The sequence below is a fragment of the Pteronotus mesoamericanus genome, unplaced genomic scaffold, assembly GCF_021234165.1.
Source record: "Pteronotus mesoamericanus isolate MK-2021 breed Mesoamerican mustached bat unplaced genomic scaffold, CSHL_Meso_final contig_2, whole genome shotgun sequence".
NCBI classification, from domain to species: domain Eukaryota; kingdom Metazoa; phylum Chordata; class Mammalia; order Chiroptera; family Mormoopidae; genus Pteronotus; species Pteronotus mesoamericanus.
Window position 1 is genome coordinate 23,999,578 of NW_026555084.1, and position 21,962 is coordinate 24,021,539.

At 39.6% G+C, this 21,962-nt stretch overlaps 1 protein-coding gene and 1 non-coding gene across 2 annotated transcripts; both read left to right on the top strand.

Annotated features, from left to right (window-relative positions):
* Positions 1–1,209: 1,209 nt before the first annotated feature.
* Positions 1,210–19,873, top strand: HSPA9 (heat shock protein family A (Hsp70) member 9). The gene is made up of 17 exons (XM_054568387.1): positions 1,210–1,408; positions 2,827–2,885; positions 3,120–3,207; positions 4,039–4,220; positions 5,028–5,152; positions 5,704–5,777; positions 5,876–5,982; positions 6,504–6,666; positions 7,077–7,169; positions 10,429–10,638; positions 11,886–12,113; positions 13,140–13,244; positions 13,831–13,948; positions 14,373–14,467; positions 15,047–15,139; positions 15,326–15,466; positions 15,791–19,873. The coding sequence occupies exons 1-17, from the start codon at positions 1,328–1,330 to the stop codon at positions 15,866–15,868; spliced, it is 2,040 nt and encodes a 679-aa protein (XP_054424362.1). The 5' UTR covers positions 1,210–1,327; the 3' UTR covers positions 15,869–19,873.
* On the top strand, positions 11,040–11,114 carry LOC129066800 (small nucleolar RNA SNORD63). The gene has a single exon (XR_008528735.1). It is a non-coding gene; the product is annotated as a small nucleolar RNA SNORD63 (small nucleolar RNA).
* Positions 19,874–21,962: the final 2,089 nt, after the last annotated feature.

The window sequence follows — 21,962 nt, forward strand, 5'->3', positions numbered from 1 at the left end:
TTCCATCCCCCTCACAATGTAAACTCCTCAGTTTTCTTTTCTTCCCCAACTTTCCTTCACAATTCCTCATCCAGTTATCACTTAACTGTGGAATATCTTTCTTTCTTGAAAGGGGACGTTAAAAGTTTGAAGGACAACTTGCTTCATTTGCAAAATCAACCTCAATCTGTGATCAGTGAATTCACGTTTTGTTTTCACTGTAGTCTCACTACATGGAACAGTGTCTGGTACATGGTGGACACTTCAGTACATACTTGTTGAATCAGTTGTTTGTTTTTTCCATTAAACATCTGAAACTGGTCACAGCGCTGTCGCCACTGCCATCTTGTTACAGAACCCACAGTGCCTGTCCGTAGCAACCAGCACAAATTTTGAGATGGGCCTGAGGGGCCTCAGAGAGGTCCAGCAAAGTCACGCGGGAAAAAATCTGAGCCAAAAGTATTTTTCCTCTTGAAGGTTTGCACAGTAATTATCCTAATGCAACCCAATGCACTGTGTGAACCAAAGGCTGCTATAGTAGTTCGAAACCCGAGAACCCTGCGGTAAAGCAGAATGAACGTCTACGGTCTTCCAAGTTATTGCTACACCAACAAGGCGCCAGAAAACGAATGAAGGACTTAGAAGGAGCAACAAAAGCCCTGAGCTAATGTTTACAACATAATAACAAAGACCCAGGACAAGATGGCGCCCTCCACGAGGAGGGGGGGAGGAGGGAAAACGTCCACGCGCCAGGAGTGCGCCCGCTCCCGGACTCGTCCCCGGCTACGTTCGGCCCGAACTCACATGCCCTCGGGCACCTAGTGCGTGCTTAATTAGACTCCACCCCCGTTTTCCGCCACTCCCAGAGGACAAGCGCTTCAGGCACACAGCATAATGGCAGCTGCGCAGGCGCAAGAGGCCTCGCCTGTCACGCAACTGACGCAAGGAGACAGTAATCGCTACGCAGTTTATCCCGTGTGACCTTGAGGTTTTGCGGCCTCGGAAGTCCGGGGCTGTCCAAGGTATTGCCTTTATATCTCTCTTAGCCTCCTCGTCTCTCACTGCGCCCATACATGCTGCAGCCAGAACAGAAAGACAAACTTTTTCAACAGTCGTGGTGCGGAGCGTATTAGCCGTACGCTCTGATTCCGGAAGCAGAGATCAGGTAGTCTTTGGTCAGGCGGCGTAGGCAGCGCCTCAGCGGAAGAGCAGGCTTCCAGGCCCCGGCGACAACCCCCGCCCCCCCGCCCCACGTGGTTGGAGGTTTCCAGAAGCGTTTCCAGCGCCGCGCAGCGCAGCTAAGGCTATTCGAGTGACTGCTGCCTCGTATTCTCACCATCTAACCGCCATGATAAATGCCAGTCGAGCCGCGGCGTCCCGTCTCATCGGGGCTGCAGCCACGCGGGGCCCCACGGTCGCCCGCCACCAGGTAAGAAACTGCCGGGCCTTCCCCCAGGGGCTCACTGCTCATGGTCTTGGACCTTCGAGCGGCAGGCCTCGCGCCCTTCGGGGTCAGAATCTCCTGGGAAAATCAGATGGGAAAGAAGATAATGGGGATTCTGTAATGAGCGCTACGCGTTCAAGACCTAATTCAGGGTTTTGCCTCCGTGCTTTGGGCCTTGCTGAGTCACACCCCTTGCCAGCCTGTAGTCTTATTTCACGAAATGGTAGGTAGTGGCCTTGACAGTCCGTTCGGTGGCTGATCGGACAGGTTAGCCTTGGGGGCGAGGTACGCAACTCTAGTTAGGGAGGGAAACCCGTTATTTTGTACTTTCACCTACGAGTCGGAGACGACTATCTTTCTCTTAAAATACAGTGTGGAAGGACCTCATTGCTATGATGAAGTAATGGAAGAGACCATCTTAATCGAAAGTCAAGCGCCGATTCTTTCTCTTAGAAACGTTTGTGTAGTTAGTTACCCAATTTTTGGGGTAAGATTGTCCTGCGTTATTTCAGAAAAAATAATTAGATTAGGAAAAACTGTGGTACTCATTACCGTGTTAAGTTCAAAGCCATAAATCTTTGAAGAACTGAAATTGTCTCATTGCTCTCACGTGGGATTAAAAGAAGGCTTGGGAGGAGGCTGAGGTGAGGTTGTAACAAAGGTCTTCCTTTTGATCCTGGTTGGAGGCCACTCCTGTTTTTTTTTTTTGTTTTTTTTTTAAACTGACTCCAGAAGGTTTTTAATCCTGTTCCTTTAAAGCAGTTGTTTGGCAGGGTCAGGGGGAATGTCCCTGAATAACTTTAAGATTTATACCTACAATACACACATATATATGTAGAGCTTAGGTATACACTGCTCCTGGTAATGAAATTGACGAATTTCTGAGTAGTATTTGTAATGCAGTGATTCACAGCCAGGGGCAGTTTTGTCTCTCCAGGGGACATTTGACAGTGCCTAGAGTAATTTTGATTATCGTATCTTGGGGAGCCATGCTACTGGCTTCTAGTGGTAGAGGCCCAGAATGCTGCTAAACATTTTACAATGCACAGAACTGGCACCTCCTCTCCACCCCTCCCAATAAATATTTGGTTCAAAATCAGTAGTGCCAGGGTTGAGAAACTATTTTGTAATGTAATTCAAGACTATTTTATATCTACTTGATTGTATCTGCTTTTTTTCTGGTTTATTTGGAAAACACATAATTTGTTATATTTGTTTTCTATTTCAGTACCACAGTGCCTCTTACAAACAAAGTATGGTATCATTTCAGTATACATTATACATGATAGTCACTTAATTAATAGAATGAAAATCTCAATCTTTCATTTGTTTTTCAGAATAGTTGGAACAAGCTAAAGTTTTCATACATAGTAATGGCTGATGCAATTTTTTCTCTTTTTTAGGATGTCTGGAATGGCCTTAGTCATGAGGCTTTTAGAATTGTTTCAAGGAGGGACTATGCGTAAGTGTAACTTCATTTTCTTTGAGCAGTAAATATTAAACCCCAAAGCAGTGGCCTCTAAGTTTGTGGTTAATGATTCTGCTCAGAAAAAATGACACATCTATGTTTGTTTACAGATTATGTAATGTGCCACTATTCCCACAGTATCAAAATATATCCTTGTGTTATTTTTGTAGTCATTTTGAAGACCACTATTAAGTTGATAACTGTATCATTATTTTAAATGTCTTACAGATCAGAAGCAATCAAGGGAGCAGTTGTTGGTATTGATTTGGGTACTACCAATTCCTGTGTGGCTGTTATGGAAGGTAAACAAGCAAAGGTGAGCATGATTGGCAGCTCTGAATCATGTAATGGTACATAGTACCCAATTTGGAATTCTGTGTTCTTTGGCTTAGAGAAGGGACATTTTTAAAGTTGTGTTTAAGTTTTTAAGACTCATGAGGTAAACCTTTGTGCTTAATTGCATGGTGCCTGATAACTGAATAGATTTGACTTCCCAGGATTTAAGTGTGTCCTCTTGGGCTGATTGTATCCTCTTGGAGTACTGAATTGCCATTTGGACCCATTGGAACCCAATGGGATGGCTTGCAGATGGATTACAGATTACTTCTGTAATCATTCCTGCACTTTTGTAAGTCAGTTGAATTGTTAGAGGTGCAGGAACAGTCCAGAAGCAAGTGGAGTTCCACATAACACATGGGTCACATTCTGTGTAAAGCATGTTCTTAGGGAGTTGCTAGTGGTAGAGGCTATTCTTCTAGAAGAGTCCTTATTCCCATTAGGTTCTTCTTAAGATTTAAAGCACCTAGGATTCTTGAATTGCTTCTTGGCAGTTTTTTTTTTATATGCCTGAAACTTTTAGCCATTACCAAAAAATTGAGAACTAGATTTAATTCTCTGGAAAGGAAAGATTACGTTGTTCCTACATTGATTGAAAGATTTGTAGTTTTTAGTTATAAGTTATTTCAAAGTAAAAGACTAAAGATACTTAAACATCCATTATGTCCAGGAGAAGAAGAGTGCCCATTAGTACTATTCTTGAGCATTTGTTTTGTGATTTGGCAACTGTTTTTGTCTTCAGTAGTTAATACAAAGACAGACACTAGTGGTGACTGGAACCTCATTCTCTGTTTTGCTTTGGGTGTGTTAGGTGCTGGAAAATGCCGAAGGTGCCAGAACCACCCCTTCAGTTGTGGCCTTTACAGCGGATGGTGAGCGACTTGTTGGCATGCCAGCCAAGCGACAGGCTGTCACCAACCCAAACAACACGTTCTATGCCACCAAGCGTCTTATTGGCCGGAGATATGATGACCCTGAAGTCCAGAAAGACATGTGAGTAATAGCAAAAGTGTAGTTAATTGCAAAGGCCACACAGAAGACTCTTTTTAGCAGGATCCCTGGAACACCTTACCTTAGTAATTTTACCTGTCCCTGTGAGCAGGTCCTACCTATACCACCAAAAGGATACCTTTCCAAAAAAAAAAAAAAAAAAAATTCACTCTATCTCCACAGGTAAGGCCTTTGCTGTGTGTAGACATGGTGTATGAAGATTTGGCTAGTCATTCCTGGACCATGCAAATTGGTGTTAAACTCATAAAGCAGTTAGTGTCACAGGCTTCATCATGTGCAGATCAGATACGGTTCAAGGTTTATTCTTGTTGTTGTATGTGTCAGTTACTTCATTACTTTTTATAGCCAATAATGTTCCATTGTGTGGATATATACTACATTTTGTTTATCCACTTACCAGTTAATGGACATTTGGGTTTTCATTTTTTAGCTATTATGGATAATACTGCCATAAACACTTGCATACAGGTTTTTGTATGAACATGTTTTCATTTCTCTGGGCTAGACACCTAGTAATGGAATTTCAGGGTCCTATGGTAATAACTAATCGTTTTCTAAAGCAGCTGCATAAATCTTTTGTTTAGTGGGAAGTAAAGTATGTTCAGGTTTCATCAGGATGTTTTAACATGTTAATATTTTCTGTCTGAAGGTTTTTATTAAATGAATTTCTGAAGTTCTCATTGGCCATGGATCTCTTGGGATGGAGGGTGGGCATTCATGGTGTGTGGTAACCTTGTATGGTAGATTGCTCAGGCATGTCTTTTCAAATACAGTTTTTGTGTCTTGCAGTAAAAATGTTCCCTTTAAAATTGTCCGTGCTTCCAATGGTGATGCCTGGGTTGAAGCTCATGGAAAACTCTATTCTCCAAGTCAGATTGGAGCATTTGTTTTGATGAAGATGAAAGAGACTGCAGGTGAGAATGTTTATTTAGTTCATATCATGGGACAGTCTCTGACGTTATTAGCTTTCATATCCCAGTGTCCCGTGAATGAGTCTGATTGCTTTTATATAGAAAACAAGGAATGGCAAAGCTTAGTTACTCTTCATACCTTCCCTGCAGATTGAATGGAATCTTCCAAGTTTCCCTAATGGTGGCTTGCTTGTTTCTTTTCCCAGTAGGGAAGTAGTGTATTAAAAGCTAAAATACTACACATTAAACTTTTGTCTCTGTTAAGTAAAATTGAAAACGTTCTATTTGAAGAAACTAGTGGCTACTTTAAGTCATTCTAGTTGGTGAACCTTCAGTAAAGTGTTAAAGGGGGGATCTTGGTTTTTAACCAGTGTCATTAGTTGGAGTGTTTTCCTACAAGGTCTGTGCATATTAGATCACAAGCTGAAAAACTGATCAGTGCTATTTGTGGCTCTGAGAAGATGACACAGGTCTTTAGGCTACATTAGTAATTCTGTTACCTATTTCATCTGACAGAATCTCATGATTGGATTCATTCCTTGATTCTTTTCCAGAAAATTACTTGGGGCATACAGCAAAAAATGCTGTCATCACAGTCCCAGCTTATTTCAATGACTCTCAAAGACAGGTGAGCCAGTTAGCATTTTTTAGGAAATTAATGTTACGTGGGGATACAAAGGTGAAAAATGCTTTTCTCTCTTTCTCTCTCTCTCTCTCTTTTTTCAGGCCACTAAGGATGCTGGCCAGATAGCTGGACTAAATGTGCTTCGGGTGATTAATGAACCCACAGCCGCTGCTCTGGCCTATGGTCTAGACAAATCAGAAGACAAAGTGTAAGTCTGTAAACTTCAATATTTATTCCAACTCGTCATCTTGATTTCTTAGTGATTGAGTTTTGTATTTAGACTAAAAATGTGCTGCCTTGACCTTCTTCAAGGCTGTGTAGTTTATTGTTCATTTATTTCAAGACCATTCCTTTGTTTATTTACTGTTTTCCACTACCTACTGGTTTAGTAGGGTCATTCTTCCCTCCCCAACCCAGCCTCACCCCTTTTGGTTTGTATGTTGGCAAGTATTTATCCAAAAGAGTAGTTGAATGCTGTCGATTCTGCTTTTAAATGAATTTGAGTATATATACTTTACATGTAGCTGTTAGGACTATATGTTAATACATTTGTTAGAAAATTATCAAGTTTCACAGTAATCATACGTTGGGAAAAATAGCTAGGTTTATGTATAGTGGCATAGCTTCCGTCATATGCTGGTCAGATATATTCTCAGGTTTGTCCATGTGGTAGCATGTATCAATACTTCATTACTTTTGTTCTTTAAGGCTTTATTTTTTTCTTTCTAGCATTGCTGTATATGATTTAGGTGGTGGAACTTTTGATATCTCTATCCTGGAAATTCAAAAAGGAGTGTTTGAGGTGAAGTCCACCAATGGAGATACTTTCTTAGGTGGTGAAGACTTTGACCAGGCGTTGCTACAACACATTGTGAAGGAGTTTAAAAGAGAGGTTAGTTACTGGTGTGGTTACTATGCAGGCATCAGGATAGTGATAATTTCCTTGTTCAGATTACTGCTTGAAATACTTCTATTTCAGTTTCATGGGTGGGCTGAACTATTCTGGTTACTGTAGCTTCAGAATGGGAATAAACAACAGACTGAAAGGATATGGCACTCTATATAATATTGGAAAAGGTTTGAGGTAGAATTCTACAGCAGAAAGAACTGAGATCAGTCCAACTCCAGGCACAGATTATCTTTTTTAGAATAGGTTTTCTTTTCCCTACAGATTTTTAAAGATAGTAAGTAACTATGTTTTTTAATAAAGGTATGGCTCTCTTTTGTGTGGATGGTTTATCACAGCAATTTAAGTGGTTCATCACCTCACTGGTACTACTGTTGTGTGTCCTCACTTTGTAGACAGGAGTTGATTTGACCAAAGACAACATGGCACTTCAGAGAGTTCGGGAAGCTGCTGAAAAGGCTAAGTGTGAACTCTCCTCATCTGTGCAGGTAAGACTTAGAAAATCCCAACAGTCTTGATGGATCTTTTCAGCCTGAGCTTTCTTGAAGAGTATATTCTAATTGCCTTACAGTTTTCTGGTACTGATAAACATCTTTCCATGAGCAAAGAAGCAGGGTTTTTTTTTTTTTTTTTTTAATGGATGAGCTAAATTTGTTATCCATCCAAATCAGAGGGTTTATATATTGGAGCTAAAATAAAGACTTGAAATGTGCAAAATTAGAATTGCTAGCCTGGAAATACTAGGAGACTCTCAGAATTGCTACTGTCTTCATTTAACTCAAGATACCTCTTTGTGTAAGTCTCTAATTGTCTCTCATTTAATTTAATTATTTGGGTCATGGATCTAGAAAGTGAGGTATGAAACCTGGCTGAAGACTGGGGTTTATACACTTAGCAAGTTTTTCCCTCTGAGCATCAGATTTGTTCAGCATCTCTTTAAGGTGTCAACCTGTGCTGCTTCATTTCTAAGAGGTGAAGCTTCACTTTGCTTTAATCACTAAGAAGAGAATTAAAGCACATTAGGTCTGGGTCAGATATGAAACAACGTGGAAAGCAGATTTAATTGCAAGTTCTCTGGTGGCAGCAGGGAAGTAGAGCCTGTGACTATTTTAGTTTTTAGTTTAGTTGTTAGTTTTAGTCCAGTGAGACAGGAATAGGTGTTAACCTTCAATCAAATCTGGATTTTTTTTTTTTATTTTCAATGAGTGACAGAGTTGTACAAAGTCGCCCATGATGTTGATGATGTTGCTTTGTTTCCTCCTATCATAAGGAGGAAAACTTTGCAACATTATGTGTAGGGTTAGTGTTGAAATAGTGTGGTACTGCCGGAGAATAGCTGTAGTTTCTCCCAGGGGTCTGACACTTTTTTAGGAAGAGGATAGTTGGTTATAGTGTGGCTGTACAGTAAGTCCTCATTTAACACCATCAATAGGTTCTGCAACTTTAAGCAAAATGTCATATAAGAAAATCAGTTTTACCATAGGCTAATTGATATGAACAAGAGTTATAAATTCTATGCCATACATAGCATTAATGTTATAGCAGAATGTCATTATACAAACACTTGCTGTATCCTGTTGGTAGGCATTTGGATTGTTTCCCAGCTTTTTACTATTATAGCAAGGTATATTGAGCATCCTTGTATATAAACGGTCATGCGTGTATGATTATAAATATGTAGGAGAAATTCCAAGAAACCTTACCCTCATGGAGTTTAATGTGGTGTGGGAGGTGGAAATTATTTAGAACATTATATTAAATGTCAAGTCAGAAGTAATGTAATGCAAAGAGTGAGTGGCTCTACAAGTAGGTTCCTAGGGTTCAAGTCCTGTTTCATCACTTATTTACCGTGTGACCTTGCATAAGTTACCTAACATTTCTGTCCTCTCAAAATGAGGATGCTACATTCTTGCTGTTACTAAATTAATACAGATACATAACATGCTTGGGACAATGTGTAGCAAATAGTACTGTAAATGTAAGCTGTTAATGTGGTAAAATGACAAAGTTAGATTTATAATTATAATAGAGGAACCTGATAGTTGACAGAGGTATTTGACAAAGAGTGTTTCCCAAAAAATGTGTTCATCAGGAAAAAGGGTCAAGTATAAAGCACTGGGGTAAAGACCTGAGAAGGGGTCAGTGTGGTTGAAGTGCAAACGCACAGGAGAAGCCTGGGACATGAGGCCAGAGGCTTTATAGATTTGTGCTTTGGTGTCTGTCCTGAGATGAGTGAGTATAAACCACTGAGGACTTTGTATGGGGGGGGGGGGCACTGACATGGTCAGATTTGGGTTTATGAAAGACGCTTTGGCCAAAGTGGAGCAGAGCTTTGTTTTCAGTGGGGAAGGGTTCTGTGGCAGATGGCAGGCTGAGTGGATGTGGGAAATCACTGTATTGTAACACACCAGGTGGTGAGAGGACTTGGACTAGGGGATGATAGCGATAGAGAAGAGACTTGGTTGGATTTGAGAAAGATGAAAGACAGTACTTTGTGAAGAACTGGTTTTACAGAATTGAGAGTCCTGGAGTTTTTCAGATTGCCATTAACTTACAGCATATAGAACTAGACTAATGAAATGGCCACATGTGGGTATTTAAAATTAAATTTTTTTTCCTCAGTTACACTACCTGTATTTCAGGTGCTCAGCCATGTGTGGCTAGTGGCCATTCAAACAGCACAGATTAGAGAACACTGGCTGTTGTCAACAGAAAATTCTGTTGGATCACATTGGTTTGGATGATCAAATTCTATTTCCTGATTCAGGTTATTGACATTTTGCAAAGAAAAGGAAATTGTCATTAGTGTTCTTTAAGGCAATGCCCAATAACATTGTTTCTACAGAAAGTATGTTAATTCTCACTAGTTGTTAAGCATTTAATACTCTAAGGCACTTTACCTGAAGAAAGGTGGTTAAGGACTTGTTCCCCTCGGCTCTTACTTCCTGTTGGCCTTGCTTTGATGTAAAGTTGGAGGAGAGGCATAAGGTAATTCTGTTCCTCAGGGTCTACTAGGACACCTGTGTTGGCATATTTAGTGGTGGGTCTTATTAGTCCAGGTATTCTTACTCCATGCCTTGTTAAGATTGAGGGTTTATTAAATACTGGATATTACATAGTGTGACTGTGGCCATGGTAGTTGCTCTCCATGCGTGTAATGACAGTAAAGTCAGTCCTTGTAGTTCTTCTTAAGCATTTCTGTTTATAGTTTTCTATCTTCCTGAAACTTAAAATGCCCTGGCTTGGTGGCAAGTTATTTGGATCAGAGCATACCTTTGATAGCCAACCCCCTGCCCCGTGCCACCCCCCCCATCCCATGTATATGGAATTTTTTTAACTTGGTAGAAAAAATCAGTAGTGTGGGTCTTTATACAGGGTGGGTAAAAGTAGGTTTACAGTTATTAGTATTAAAAATAATACAATAAGTAATACAAGAATAAACTGTTTCATTTACTCAAAATTGTAAATCTGCTTTTGCCCCACTCTGTATATTTAATGGTAGAACATTTCTTCGTTCTCCTGAACAGGGCTTTTTCCCTACTTCTCTCCTCTGTTCTTCATTGTTTAATAATAGGTTCTGTAGTGTTACCTTTGGAAAGGTAAGAGGTTGAGTCTTAAAGAGTCACTGTCTTTGGTGGCTTCTTTAAAGTACGTGTGACCACTGTGGCATTCAAAGTCTTTCTGTCTTACAGTATTTAATTGAATAAAGAAACTTCACCACTACGGGTCTCCCTGCTTCCTTTGCAGACTGACATCAACTTGCCATATCTTACAATGGATGCTTCTGGACCTAAGCATTTGAATATGAAGGTGACGCGGGCTCAGTTTGAAGGGATTGTGTTTGAGCTAATCAAGAGGACCATTGCCCCATGCCAAAAAGCCATGCAAGATGCAGAAGTCAGCAAGAGTGACATAGGAGAAGTGATTCTTGTTGGTGGCATGACTAGGATGCCCAAGGTATGGCTGGACCCATGGAATTCTCAACATGGAGAGCAGAGAAGGCCAGCACATAGTGTTTTCTTAGGATAAATGGCTTATGTGTAGGGACATGAACATGCGGTCTTTCTTCCACAGTAACTGTGAAAGGAGAATGAATTGGTGCCCTAACTAAAGAGTTCTGTTTGGCCTTTTTTTTTTAATTCTAGGGTATGATAAAAAGGATTAGGAAGGGCAAAATGTATTTGGGGTGGTAACAGAAAATCCTGAACTTAAGTCTTGAAGAATTTTTATGAATGAACATTTCAGGTCGGATAACTCAAAACCTTGGTACTAACTAGCTTCTATGGAGCAATTTTGAACGTGTGTTTTTTGCGGAATAGTGTTTGAGGTTTCTAATTGTATCTCTTCAACAAATATTTGTGCAATGATGCATTCTATTCATCAACACATCATTCTGAAAAGACAGGTGTGTGGAAAACTAATGACTGAGCACAGAACCTGTTGAAGATGTAGTTTGGTTTTTTGTTTTTTTTTTTAAATTTAATCTTTATTGTATTTTTTCTCCATTACCATTTAGTCCCCTTCTACCCTCCTACCCCCAGCAATCACTACCCTTTTGTCCGTGTCCAAAGATGTAATTCTTTATAGCTTTCATAGAATTATCTTGAACCTTGGTATTTTCTTTCTTTTTCAAGTACATGGGCTTAGGAAACCAGAATAAATCTGGCGAGAAGGGGAGAGGCTGTGGGCCAGGAAGAGATGTTAATAAATTATCCTAGATGCTATTTAGTTGTTTGGGTTTTTTTTAATCATTAGTAAAAAAAGGAAAAAAAACAGAAGAATATGCCCAATTTAGCGCCAGTGCTGTCGTCATATGACCACTTCTTCTTTAAAGTTGATTTTTAGTTGGTATGTAGAAGAGGACTTGGGCTATACAATTTTTAAGTTCCGATGCCTTGTATCCTGTATTCCCAATTTAATGTGTTATATGGGAAACTAGATAACAAGCACAAATTCTTCCCAAATTTAAAGTGAGGTATCATGTGAGTAAAATACAAGAGTGGTATCTATATGATACACTCAGATCATTAACAAGAACTCAACTATGAAATACTAGTAATTTGAGTGAAATTTTTGGGTCTGAATGAAGAAACCTGTCCTGTGATTTGCTAAGGTCTTGGGAGACACATGTGTTCTCTGTCCCCTTCTTGGGCAATTAGTTGCTTTGAGTAGTGGGTGACAGGTTCTTGTTTCTTGATGCTCAGGTTCAGCAGACTGTGCAGGATCTCTTTGGCCGAGCCCCAAGTAAAGCTGTCAATCCTGACGAGGCTGTAGCCATTGGAGCTGCCATTCAGGGAGGTGTGTTGGCTGGTGATGTCACAGATGTACTGCTCCTGGATGTCACTCCCCTTTCTCTGGGTATTGAGACTCTGGGAGGTGTATTTACCAAACTCATTAACAGGAATACCACCATTCCAACCAAGAAAAGCCAGGTAAGAACTCCCCTCCCTGATGTCACAGACTTACCAGGTTCTGTGATGGATGTGATTACAGCCACTCTTGTGAGCTTTTCCTGGAAATTTAACTCTTTGTTTTGCAGTCTATACTAGTTGAATGTGGGTGGTGAGACTTTATCTATTATTTTGTTCTCTTTACCTGTCAGCCAGCAGTGGTGATTGTAGGGAAGGCATTAATAGTCTCTCCCTCACAGGATTAAAATAACTTGCCAAAAGGAGGCTCATTACTTGGGACTAAATTCCCTCTTCTCCTCTGTTCTCAAAGGCAATAAAAAGAAAGGCCTGACCGTTAGGGGTGATTGATGGATGTCCTGAGATGCCAGCCAGGACCATTTGGACAATTGCTTGGGTTTTAGTTTCTTAATTCTTGGGTTAAGAATTATTTTCTGACTTTACCAATTTTGATGTTTTTATGAAAAACTGGCTATTGCTGTGTTTTGGCCTTGCTGTGATGCCGGCACATCATTTTGAAGAAAAGTGTGTGGTGACTTCCTGTGGCTCAGCACTAAATACAGGGTCTGACAGAAATAACACCTCCTTGAGTGTGGTTGGTAGGGTAATAATATGGGTGTAATAGTTTTAATTTGAACATTTCACACAAAATGTCCTATGGTATGCTTGAGTGTGATATTGTTATGTTACATTCTTATGAATTTGTAATTAAAAGGGCGCGTTATTTGTGCCAGACACTACATATCCTATCTTTCCCAGACGAGCGTGTTTCAATAGCCTGTGTTTAGCTCCTTCTCATGAGGCCTTCTGTGCCAGTGTTGCATCTTCGTACAGTGCATTTGCTTAGCAGAAACAATGGCTATTGCATGCCCTTTTGCTGTGCGAATCCTACTCCTGTTCCCAGCAAAGACATACAAGCCTTTGTTCTGAAAATTGTGTACATTAGGACCCTTCCAGTGTTGGGTTGTGAATTTCTTTCTTTGGCTTATACTTTGTGTAAGGGGAGTAATTTAATTAGATTGCCAATCCAGGAAGTGTCTTTTTCCCTAGGTGTTTTCTACAGCCGCTGATGGTCAGACTCAAGTGGAGATTAAAGTGTGTCAGGGTGAGAGAGAGATGGCTGGAGACAACAAACTTCTTGGACAGTTTACTTTGGTGGGTATTGGGAATCCTAAATATGCTCCTCATTCTCATGTACTTTAAGTTAGATGATATTCTGACCCCTTTTGATATCACTATAAACAGCTGAAACAGTCTGTTATCTTAACATAGTTTACATGCAAATACAATTTTTACCTGAAAGCCTTGCTTACGCCTTAGGAATTTTAAGAATATTATAAATATAAGAGACAGGGAAGTATTCATACTAATACTGATTAGGAGAAATTTCTAGTTACTAATTTAAGAGACATTATTATTCACTTCTAATTAGCATTGCCTGTTGGTTCTTGGTGAGATGAACAATGATGGAAAGGTTTGCTCTTTCTGTTGTTTCCCCAGATATGTATAGCCATTATGATTACTTGCTGTACTCAACCTTCACTGGTGTGAGCCCTGTTTATTTCAGGTAGCAATGGACCTGCTACCTTTATTTTAAACTTTCTTTTGTACATTTAATTAAGTGAAGCTGTACCTTATTCCTTCCTGGAACCAAGTGACTTGTTCCCAAGAAGACTATCTAGGTTTGGAACTAGAGCACTGGACCTCTTTGTGAGGAGCTTACTCTGAGTATTTATTTTAGATTGGAATTCCCCCAGCCCCTCGTGGAGTCCCTCAGATTGAAGTTACATTTGACATTGATGCCAACGGGATCGTGCATGTTTCTGCCAAAGATAAGGGTACAGGACGTGAGCAGCAGAGTAAGTTTTCTTTCTTACTTATGATTGTAAGAGGTAAGGACCTTGGAGTTCCTTTCTGTTGGGAACAAGATGCTCTAGGTTATACATATCTTTTCTTCCAGACTTGGGAGGAGGATAAGTCCTTTTTGCCCCTTTTCCCCTCAGTTATCGGATTCACACTAACGGATGTAGTGGTGTTTATTTCCGAAAATAGGCAAGCACTGAGCCTCGGGACTGCTGAGCTATTTTGGTAGGAGGCAGGATAGTTGGTAGGAGGCAGATCCTTCATTTCTTTCTGCTTATTTTAGGACAACATCATGGTATGATTCCTCTTGATAATTCACATCATTGGTTCTTCTGAGCAGTAGTATTTTTCTTAATACAATAGAAAATGAGACTTATAATTTTACGTGTGAAGTAACAAAATGCTTTCTTTTCACTCTAGTTGTGATCCAGTCTTCTGGTGGGTTAAGCAAAGACGATATTGAAAATATGGTTAAAAATGCAGAAAAGTATGCTGAGGAAGACAGGCGAAAGAAGGTGATTAGTAATTTTTTTTTTTTTAAGATTTTATTCATTTACTTTTAGAGGGAGGGAAAAGGAGGGAAAAAGAGAGGGAGAGAAACATCAGTGTAAGAGATCCATGGATTGGTTGCCTCTTACACATCCCCAGCTGGAGACCTGGCCCGCAACCCAGGCATGTGCCCTGACTGGGAACCAAACTGGCAACCTTCTGGTTCACAGGTGGGTGCTCAATCCACTGAGCCACACCAGCCAGGGCTAATTAGTACTTCCTTTTCAACTGGGAAATGAAAGTGGGATTTTGGACATTTGTCACTGATCTTGTATCTTCTGTTACCCTCAGTCTATCCCTTGTCCCCCTTTGCTCATAACTTTTGTGGAATGCCTTTAATTTATTCTCAGTCTTCCCCTGTCGATTCTTATGTTAGAAAATCCAGCTAAAATCTCTTACAGGCTACCTCAGACCAACCACAGTGATTTCTCTCCTGTTTTTACTCTGTAACTGTATACAGCAGTCAGCATGTTATCTTTTCTCAGTGAGAACCTTCAGCCATCTGGTGGTTCATTGGGAAGTCTTCAATTTCTGATTTCTCTTAGGAACGAGTTGAAGCAGTTAATATGGCTGAAGGAATCATCCATGATACAGAAAGCAAGATGGAAGAATTCAAGGACCAATTGCCTGCTGATGAGGTAAGCCCTATTTTATAATAGAATAATAGTTCAGGAAGTTGGGAGGCAGTGTAACCAATGTCAGTAAAGTTTGTCTCTGGGTCTTGATAAGAATTTAGTTTTTAAGAAATGTTTTCTGAATATTTACTGCTTTGTGTAATAAGAAACCCAGAAAAAGTGAGGGTTTTGTGTTGTTTTCTTTTTAAGTGCAACAAACTAAAAGAAGAAATTTCCAAAATGAGGGAGCTCCTGGCTCGAAAAGATAGTGAAACTGGAGAAAACATCAGGCAGGCAGCATCTTCCCTTCAGCAAGCATCATTGAAACTCTTCGAAATGGCATACAAAAAGGTACAAGTATTGAAAGGTGTTTTTGCTCAATTACTACTTTGTTGCTCCCAATTTGATCCTCCTGTAACTGCTCTTGATTACTCTCATTAATGGCTTATTACATAGCCATTCATAGAACAGTGAGTATTGAAATTATCCCTCCTCCTCCCCTCCCTCTCTGGGAGGGAGGGTGAGGTCAAAGAGAAGGAGTCACAGAAACCAATAGTGTGTGGGCAGAGAGAGAGTAGAATAGGCAGGATACGGCTCTTTCATTTTTTAGTTCATCAAATAGCAAGCTGTCCGTGTTCACATTAAATGAGTGGCTGTCAAATGTTTTCTTAACAGATGGCCTCTGAGCGGGAAGGCTCTGGAAGTTCTGGCACTGGGGAACAAAAGGAAGATCAAAAAGAAGAGAAACAGTAATAGTAAACTTTGGAGCCAAAAGGACAACATATTATGGTGCTTGGGAGTGAAGGGACTTCCTGAGCAGAAATGGGCAAACTTCAGTCTTTTACTGTGTTTTTGCAGTATTCTATATATAATTTCCTTAATATGTAAATTTAGTGACTATTAGCTAATGATCGTTTAATGAGTGATAATTCCAGCAGTACAAAGCTCACAATGTTCTGTTCCTAGCCTATCATTTTTCAGCTGCACGTGAAAGGGAAGAAGATGATTTATTGATCAGTATAAAGACTTAATAACATTGTTTTGTGCTGAAGTAACTGTATTTCAAAGGGGTGAAACCATCCCACAGAGCAAAAAAGGTAGTCAGTCATAAACCTGGAGTGAGACCATCTGGGTATAAGATACTTAAGTACTGCCGTGCCAGTATGTGTGTACATTGGATTCTTCAACTGAGGCCTTGCAAGGCAAGTCTGTGGTGCCACATTCACAGGTAGAGCAATGGAAGCAAGGTCAATAGAAAACTATTTATGTTAGGTACAACTTTTAAAACAAGGTAATAAAGCTTCCTAATTTTCCTGTGGGACACTTTTATAGCTCCCTTCTGGCCTTTGGCACCTGTATCTTTGATTGATTTTTTTTTTGATCCACCCTGGATTTTTTTTTTTAAATAAATATGAAAAGCATTTGATCTCTTGTTTGTGAGGGGTGAGACTCTTGAGATATAGTTACAAGATTATAATATGCATCATACTTTCCAGTTCCCTGACCTAGGGTCACTCAGGTAAAACAGGATTTAGAAGAGCTAGTGTAATGAAATAATATAAGCATTGTCACCAAGGACAGGTCTGGTTCTGAGGGGTTTTTGGGTGTTTTTTTCTCTTATAGCCCCATCTTTTGTTTGGAATGCAAGTCTAGATCTCTAGCTTAAAAACTGTGCTATTTTCCGGTTGCTTTCTGAGTTTTCATTCTGTTCTAGTAGCTTTATGTCAGTCTAGTAGTAAATCCTTTAGTGGTTCAGTAACATTAGATACTGATTCTTTCCGTATTTTTGCTCTCACCCTCAGTGAGTTGCCTTGTCCTAAACTCTGTTTTAGTTCTGATTACCATGTACTTGTGTAACAGCTTCAGAAGCAGAAATGTGACTGCATCTTTCCTGTATCTTTCATTTAAGTATTGAGAATTTTTTTCCCCAAAAGTCTTTAACAGACTTCCCTCATGTTTCATGGACTGCTATCGTAGACCATGCATAAAGGAATTTTAATAAGAACATGGGGCTTGGATCCCATCAGAGATAATGGATCCCATCAGAGATAATGCCTCCTTTTATTTTGTGGTGATACCTAGAAATGAAATTCAATACAATGCTCTAATGTGACATTGTTTACATGTTAATTACATTCCTGGAGAGTTGTTCATTAACACCCATGTAAATACTTCTTGAGATTCATAAAAAATAAATTCTAGGCTCAAGTTCTCATCCACATGCACACTTGGTGGGAACCTTGTGGAATGTGTAGTAATTATCCATGACATTGTTTTGTGGTGTGTTAGATATTTAGCATTTGTTGGTTGGCTCTTACCCAGTAAACACCTCTTCTATCTCCTAATCATTGTGATAACTAAGCCCTTCAAGGATTTCCAAAGCATCCAATTAAGAACTACTGGCTTTTATGATTCAAGACCCAACCTTGGGATCAGGAAAAGGAGCCAAACACCCCCTGAACAGTATGGGTTCTGTGAGGAAGGAGGGAGAAGAGCTACTTGGATAGGTAACCACAACTGTCTCAAGCTTCCCCCTGTGTAGTGAACATTCCATTTACAGACCAATAAAACATAACTTCTGCAAACAGCCAGAAAAGCAAAAAGATTTCTATTCTTCAGATACAGGTTCCCTTGGTGACAACTGCTTGGTAGGACCCAAAAGGAACTTGTAGTTTCCTTTCCTAAGTGGTCTTTGCAGGAAATGTACTTTCTATGGTTGAGCAGCCCCCCCCCCAACCAAAAAAAAATTAAAAAAAAAAAAAAAAAACACATGGAATAAAAATATTAGCAACCTAAAAGTACATCCAGAATCACCATCTCCACTCTGGACACTTAGGATAAGTTACTACTTATTACACATAGTATTCCCCACATAAGATCACACACCTTGCTACTTTTTTCCCATAGCAGCGGTCAGGCCTGCCTGCCTGCCCATAGGCTTCATGTGGTCAGGCCCCTCACTACCTCTTTGCCCTTATGCTCCAACTACTTTACTTTGGGATCTTTGTCTTTCCTCCCTTGCTGGAAAAGCTGCCCAAACTTCCATTTGGCTCACCCCTCACTTTTTTCATAAGGTTTTGAAATTTCATAAAATCGTAGTCCGCTGTCAAGTCCCTGCCATTTCTTGCCTCTTTACCCTACTCTATTTTTCTCCTTAGCAATTATCACCTATTTGTTTTTTCCCCCACCCCCACTGCCATGGTGCGAATTTCTGTGCCACACATCCCCCCACCCCAATTTCCATGTTGAAATCCTAACCTAAATTAGGTATTAGGAGGTGGGGCCTTGGGGAAGTGATAGAGTAGTACCCTTCAAAAAGGGCTCCAGAGATTTCCTCCCCTTCCCACCAAGTGAGGATACAATGAGAAGTCTGTGACCAATACAAGGACCCTCATCTGACCATGCTGGCACCTCGATCTCTGACTTCCAGCTTCCAGGACTGCCAGAACAAGTTTTTTACAAACTACCCAGTTTGTCATTTTGTTACAACAGCCCAGAAGGACTGGGAGCCATCCTGTAAGCTCCCTGGGGCCACAAACTTTTTTGCTCACTGCTATTTCCCAACACCTAGAACAATGCCTGATACATAAGTACTCAAATTTTTGTCAAATTAGTCTCTCCCACTGTCTAAAAGAGTGAATTAAGGTCCCCTTGTTTTTTTGAACTTTGGTCTAAATCATCTGTGAGGAGTATTAGGAGCAACTTACACCAAACCCAGAAACAAAAACTTAATTGGTAAAAGACAAAAAGAAGCCAAGAAGAAACTGTTGATAGTAATGTAGCCCAAAGTTCTCCTGGACCACCAGCAAGGAGGGGTGGGCAGGGTAGAAAGGAGTAACCAGAATAAATTTGCAATCTTGTATACTTTATTTCTTAGTAAAGAGTCCAGTTCTGTTGCTGACTCATTGATTCTATGTGATCAAATAAACATTGCTATTTACCCAGGTAGAGTTAACTTTCCTCAACTTATTTTGAAAATTTCAAACCTACTTAGAAAAGAATTAAGAATAGTATAATGAACACACACAAACACATACACCTTTCACCTAGATTCAACTAGCACTTTGCCATATTAGCACTTTCACACACTGTTGTATGGTTTTTCTGTCTTCTGAACATCATGACACTTAAACCTAAATGTCAGTATTTCTGCAAACATCTTGTATGAACAGAACTTTCTCTCCACAACTAATAAAATCAGAAAGTAGATGATATACTATTATCTAATATGTGGCCTAATAATAAAACCACAGGCCAATTTCACTGACGAACATAGACACTAAAATCCTCAACAAAATATTGGCAAACCACATCCAGCAACACATAAAAAAAGATTATCCACCGTAATCAAGTGGAATTCATCCCAGGAATCTAGGGATGGTTCAATATACGCAAATCAATAAACGTAATATATCACAAACGGAAAGACAAAAACCACATGATCATCTCGATAGATGGAGAAAAAGCATTCGATAAGGTATAGCACCCATTTATCATCAAAACACTCAGCAAAATGGGAATAAATGGGGCATTCTTCAGTGTAATAAAGGCCATATACGAAAAATCTACAACCAACATCACACTCAATGGGCAAAAACTAAAAGCTTTCCCACTAAGATCGGGAATACTTAAAGGATGTCTGCTTTCACCACTTCTATTCAACATAGTTTTGGGAGTCCTAGCCACAGTGGGCAGATAAGAAAAAGAAAAGGCATCCAAAAAAAACCCCCAAAAACAGAACTTTCTCCCCACAACTAATAGAAAATAAATTATCTAATATGTAACCCATATTAAAAGTTACTTGTCTCAATAATAACCTCTAACTTTTTTTTGTCAAATCAAAGATCACACATGGCATTTAGTTATATCTAAGACTAGTTCCTTTGCCTTTTTTCTTTCCATGACTGAGATTTTTGAAGGGCACAGGCCATTTGTTCTGCAGAATGACACTTCAGATTCACATGATTTCCTTGTGTTCAGAGTTGTGTATACACTATTAGTAGGACTACTATATAAGCGTTGTGTCTTTATCAATGCATCAGTTACCAAGGAGAATGTCAGTTCTATGCTTTGCTCCACACTTCACTATAAAAAATAAGTAATTCTTCTTGAATAAGTAATCTGTGGGGGTGGCTTAATTTTAAGTATAACATTAACTAGAGAGTCTATAGTAACAGGGAGCAGTAAAGACAAAAGCGAATTCTTACTGTGCATGACAAGATTGGAAATGAGACAACCCAAATTTTGGAAATAAAGCTGCTTCAAGCAAAGACCCTTCACTATTTCAGATACCAGTGCAACTGCATTCTCCAGTCCTAAGGCAGTTTTGTAAGGGCTATGTATCCTTCTTTCTTGTCCTCTAATAATCAGAACAACGAAATGGAAGAGAACCCTAGATGTAGTATAGGGTGACCTACATTACACAATCTGTGAAGAGCATAAAAGAGGTAATTTAGCAATCACAGAACCATTAAAACAACCATTTCAATAGATCAAAAACAACTGAACATCAGCAATTTCATATAGTTAAACTAAATACAATGCATCATCAAATCCACTTGCCAACAGCAAATCAGGAAGCAAAAGTATCTTCACACTAAAGAGAAAGCCGCAGCTGAACCAGCCTTTAATAATTACAAGCTTCAACTCAGATCAGGAAACAAAGGAGAAAAATGTTCACCTAAATCACAGGGTTTTAAACAGGTTCTTGTAGCACCTGACCCAGAACATGGAGATTTAAGGCAAAGGCAACGGCAATGGGGAATGGGCAGACAATATGAGTGACTTCAGGAAGTCCATAAACCACTGATAAAATGTAAGATGGTCAATACTAATTCTGGGAAAGTGGCCCACTGATTTCTTGAAGGGATCTGCGACCAAAAGAGGATTAACCACCATAGATTTCCTAAAGGGGAAAATCAATGTACCTTAGTCTAACTTGCATAAATTCAAGTCATACCTTCCCGGTCCCTGTCATCCTTGGTCCTGTAGAATATAAGGTTGCAGGTTCAGTTCCCTGTCGCAGATACGCAGGTTGTGGGTTCGATCCCTGGTCGGGGTGTGTACAAGGTAACCAACTGATCTTTCTCACAGTGATGTTTCTCTCCCTCTCTAAAAGTAATGAAAAAATTTCTTTGGGTGAGGACTAAAAAAAAATTTCATACACTTTTTTTTCAACTTTTTAATGTTTAATTCAGCAACTTCTTGTAACATTTCCCCCTTTCCGTGATTACTTTGAATCAAATTCCAGAAATAATTTTACTCTTAACATTTCATTATGTACTTCTAAAAGGGTTTTTCTACAAAACATCACATCTAAAAATATTAACAATTGTTTAATGTGAAACACCTGAATGTTCAAATTTCCTGAATTGTTCCATAACTTTTTCAAGAAAGAGTCAGGAACTAAATAAAGGCTTCATCCTATACTGGAAACATCAAAAGTATAGTTTTCCCTGCCTCTTTTTCCCCTTGTTTGCAATATATTTGTTGAAGAGAGTGAGCCACTGGGCCAGGAATTTCCTACATTGTACATCGCACAGACTGCATCCCTGTGGTGTCATTTAGCATGTTCTTCCTTTCCTGCTTGATCTGATTCAAGTTGAGTTTTTTGACAAGAGGTGGTATGTACTTCCATCAATAGGCACACAATTCTGGTTGGTTGTATAGTGATGTTAGCAGCCACTGATGATCATTATATAGATCTCTAATTTCATTAAAAGTATACTAGTTCACGTCTATCTTTTCATCTTTTAGTTGGAATACCTATACAGTGAGAAACTTACTCTCAGAAGTACCTAGTTACCTTGCTGTACAGTTCATATGGGAAAGGCTTCTTTGTGTACTT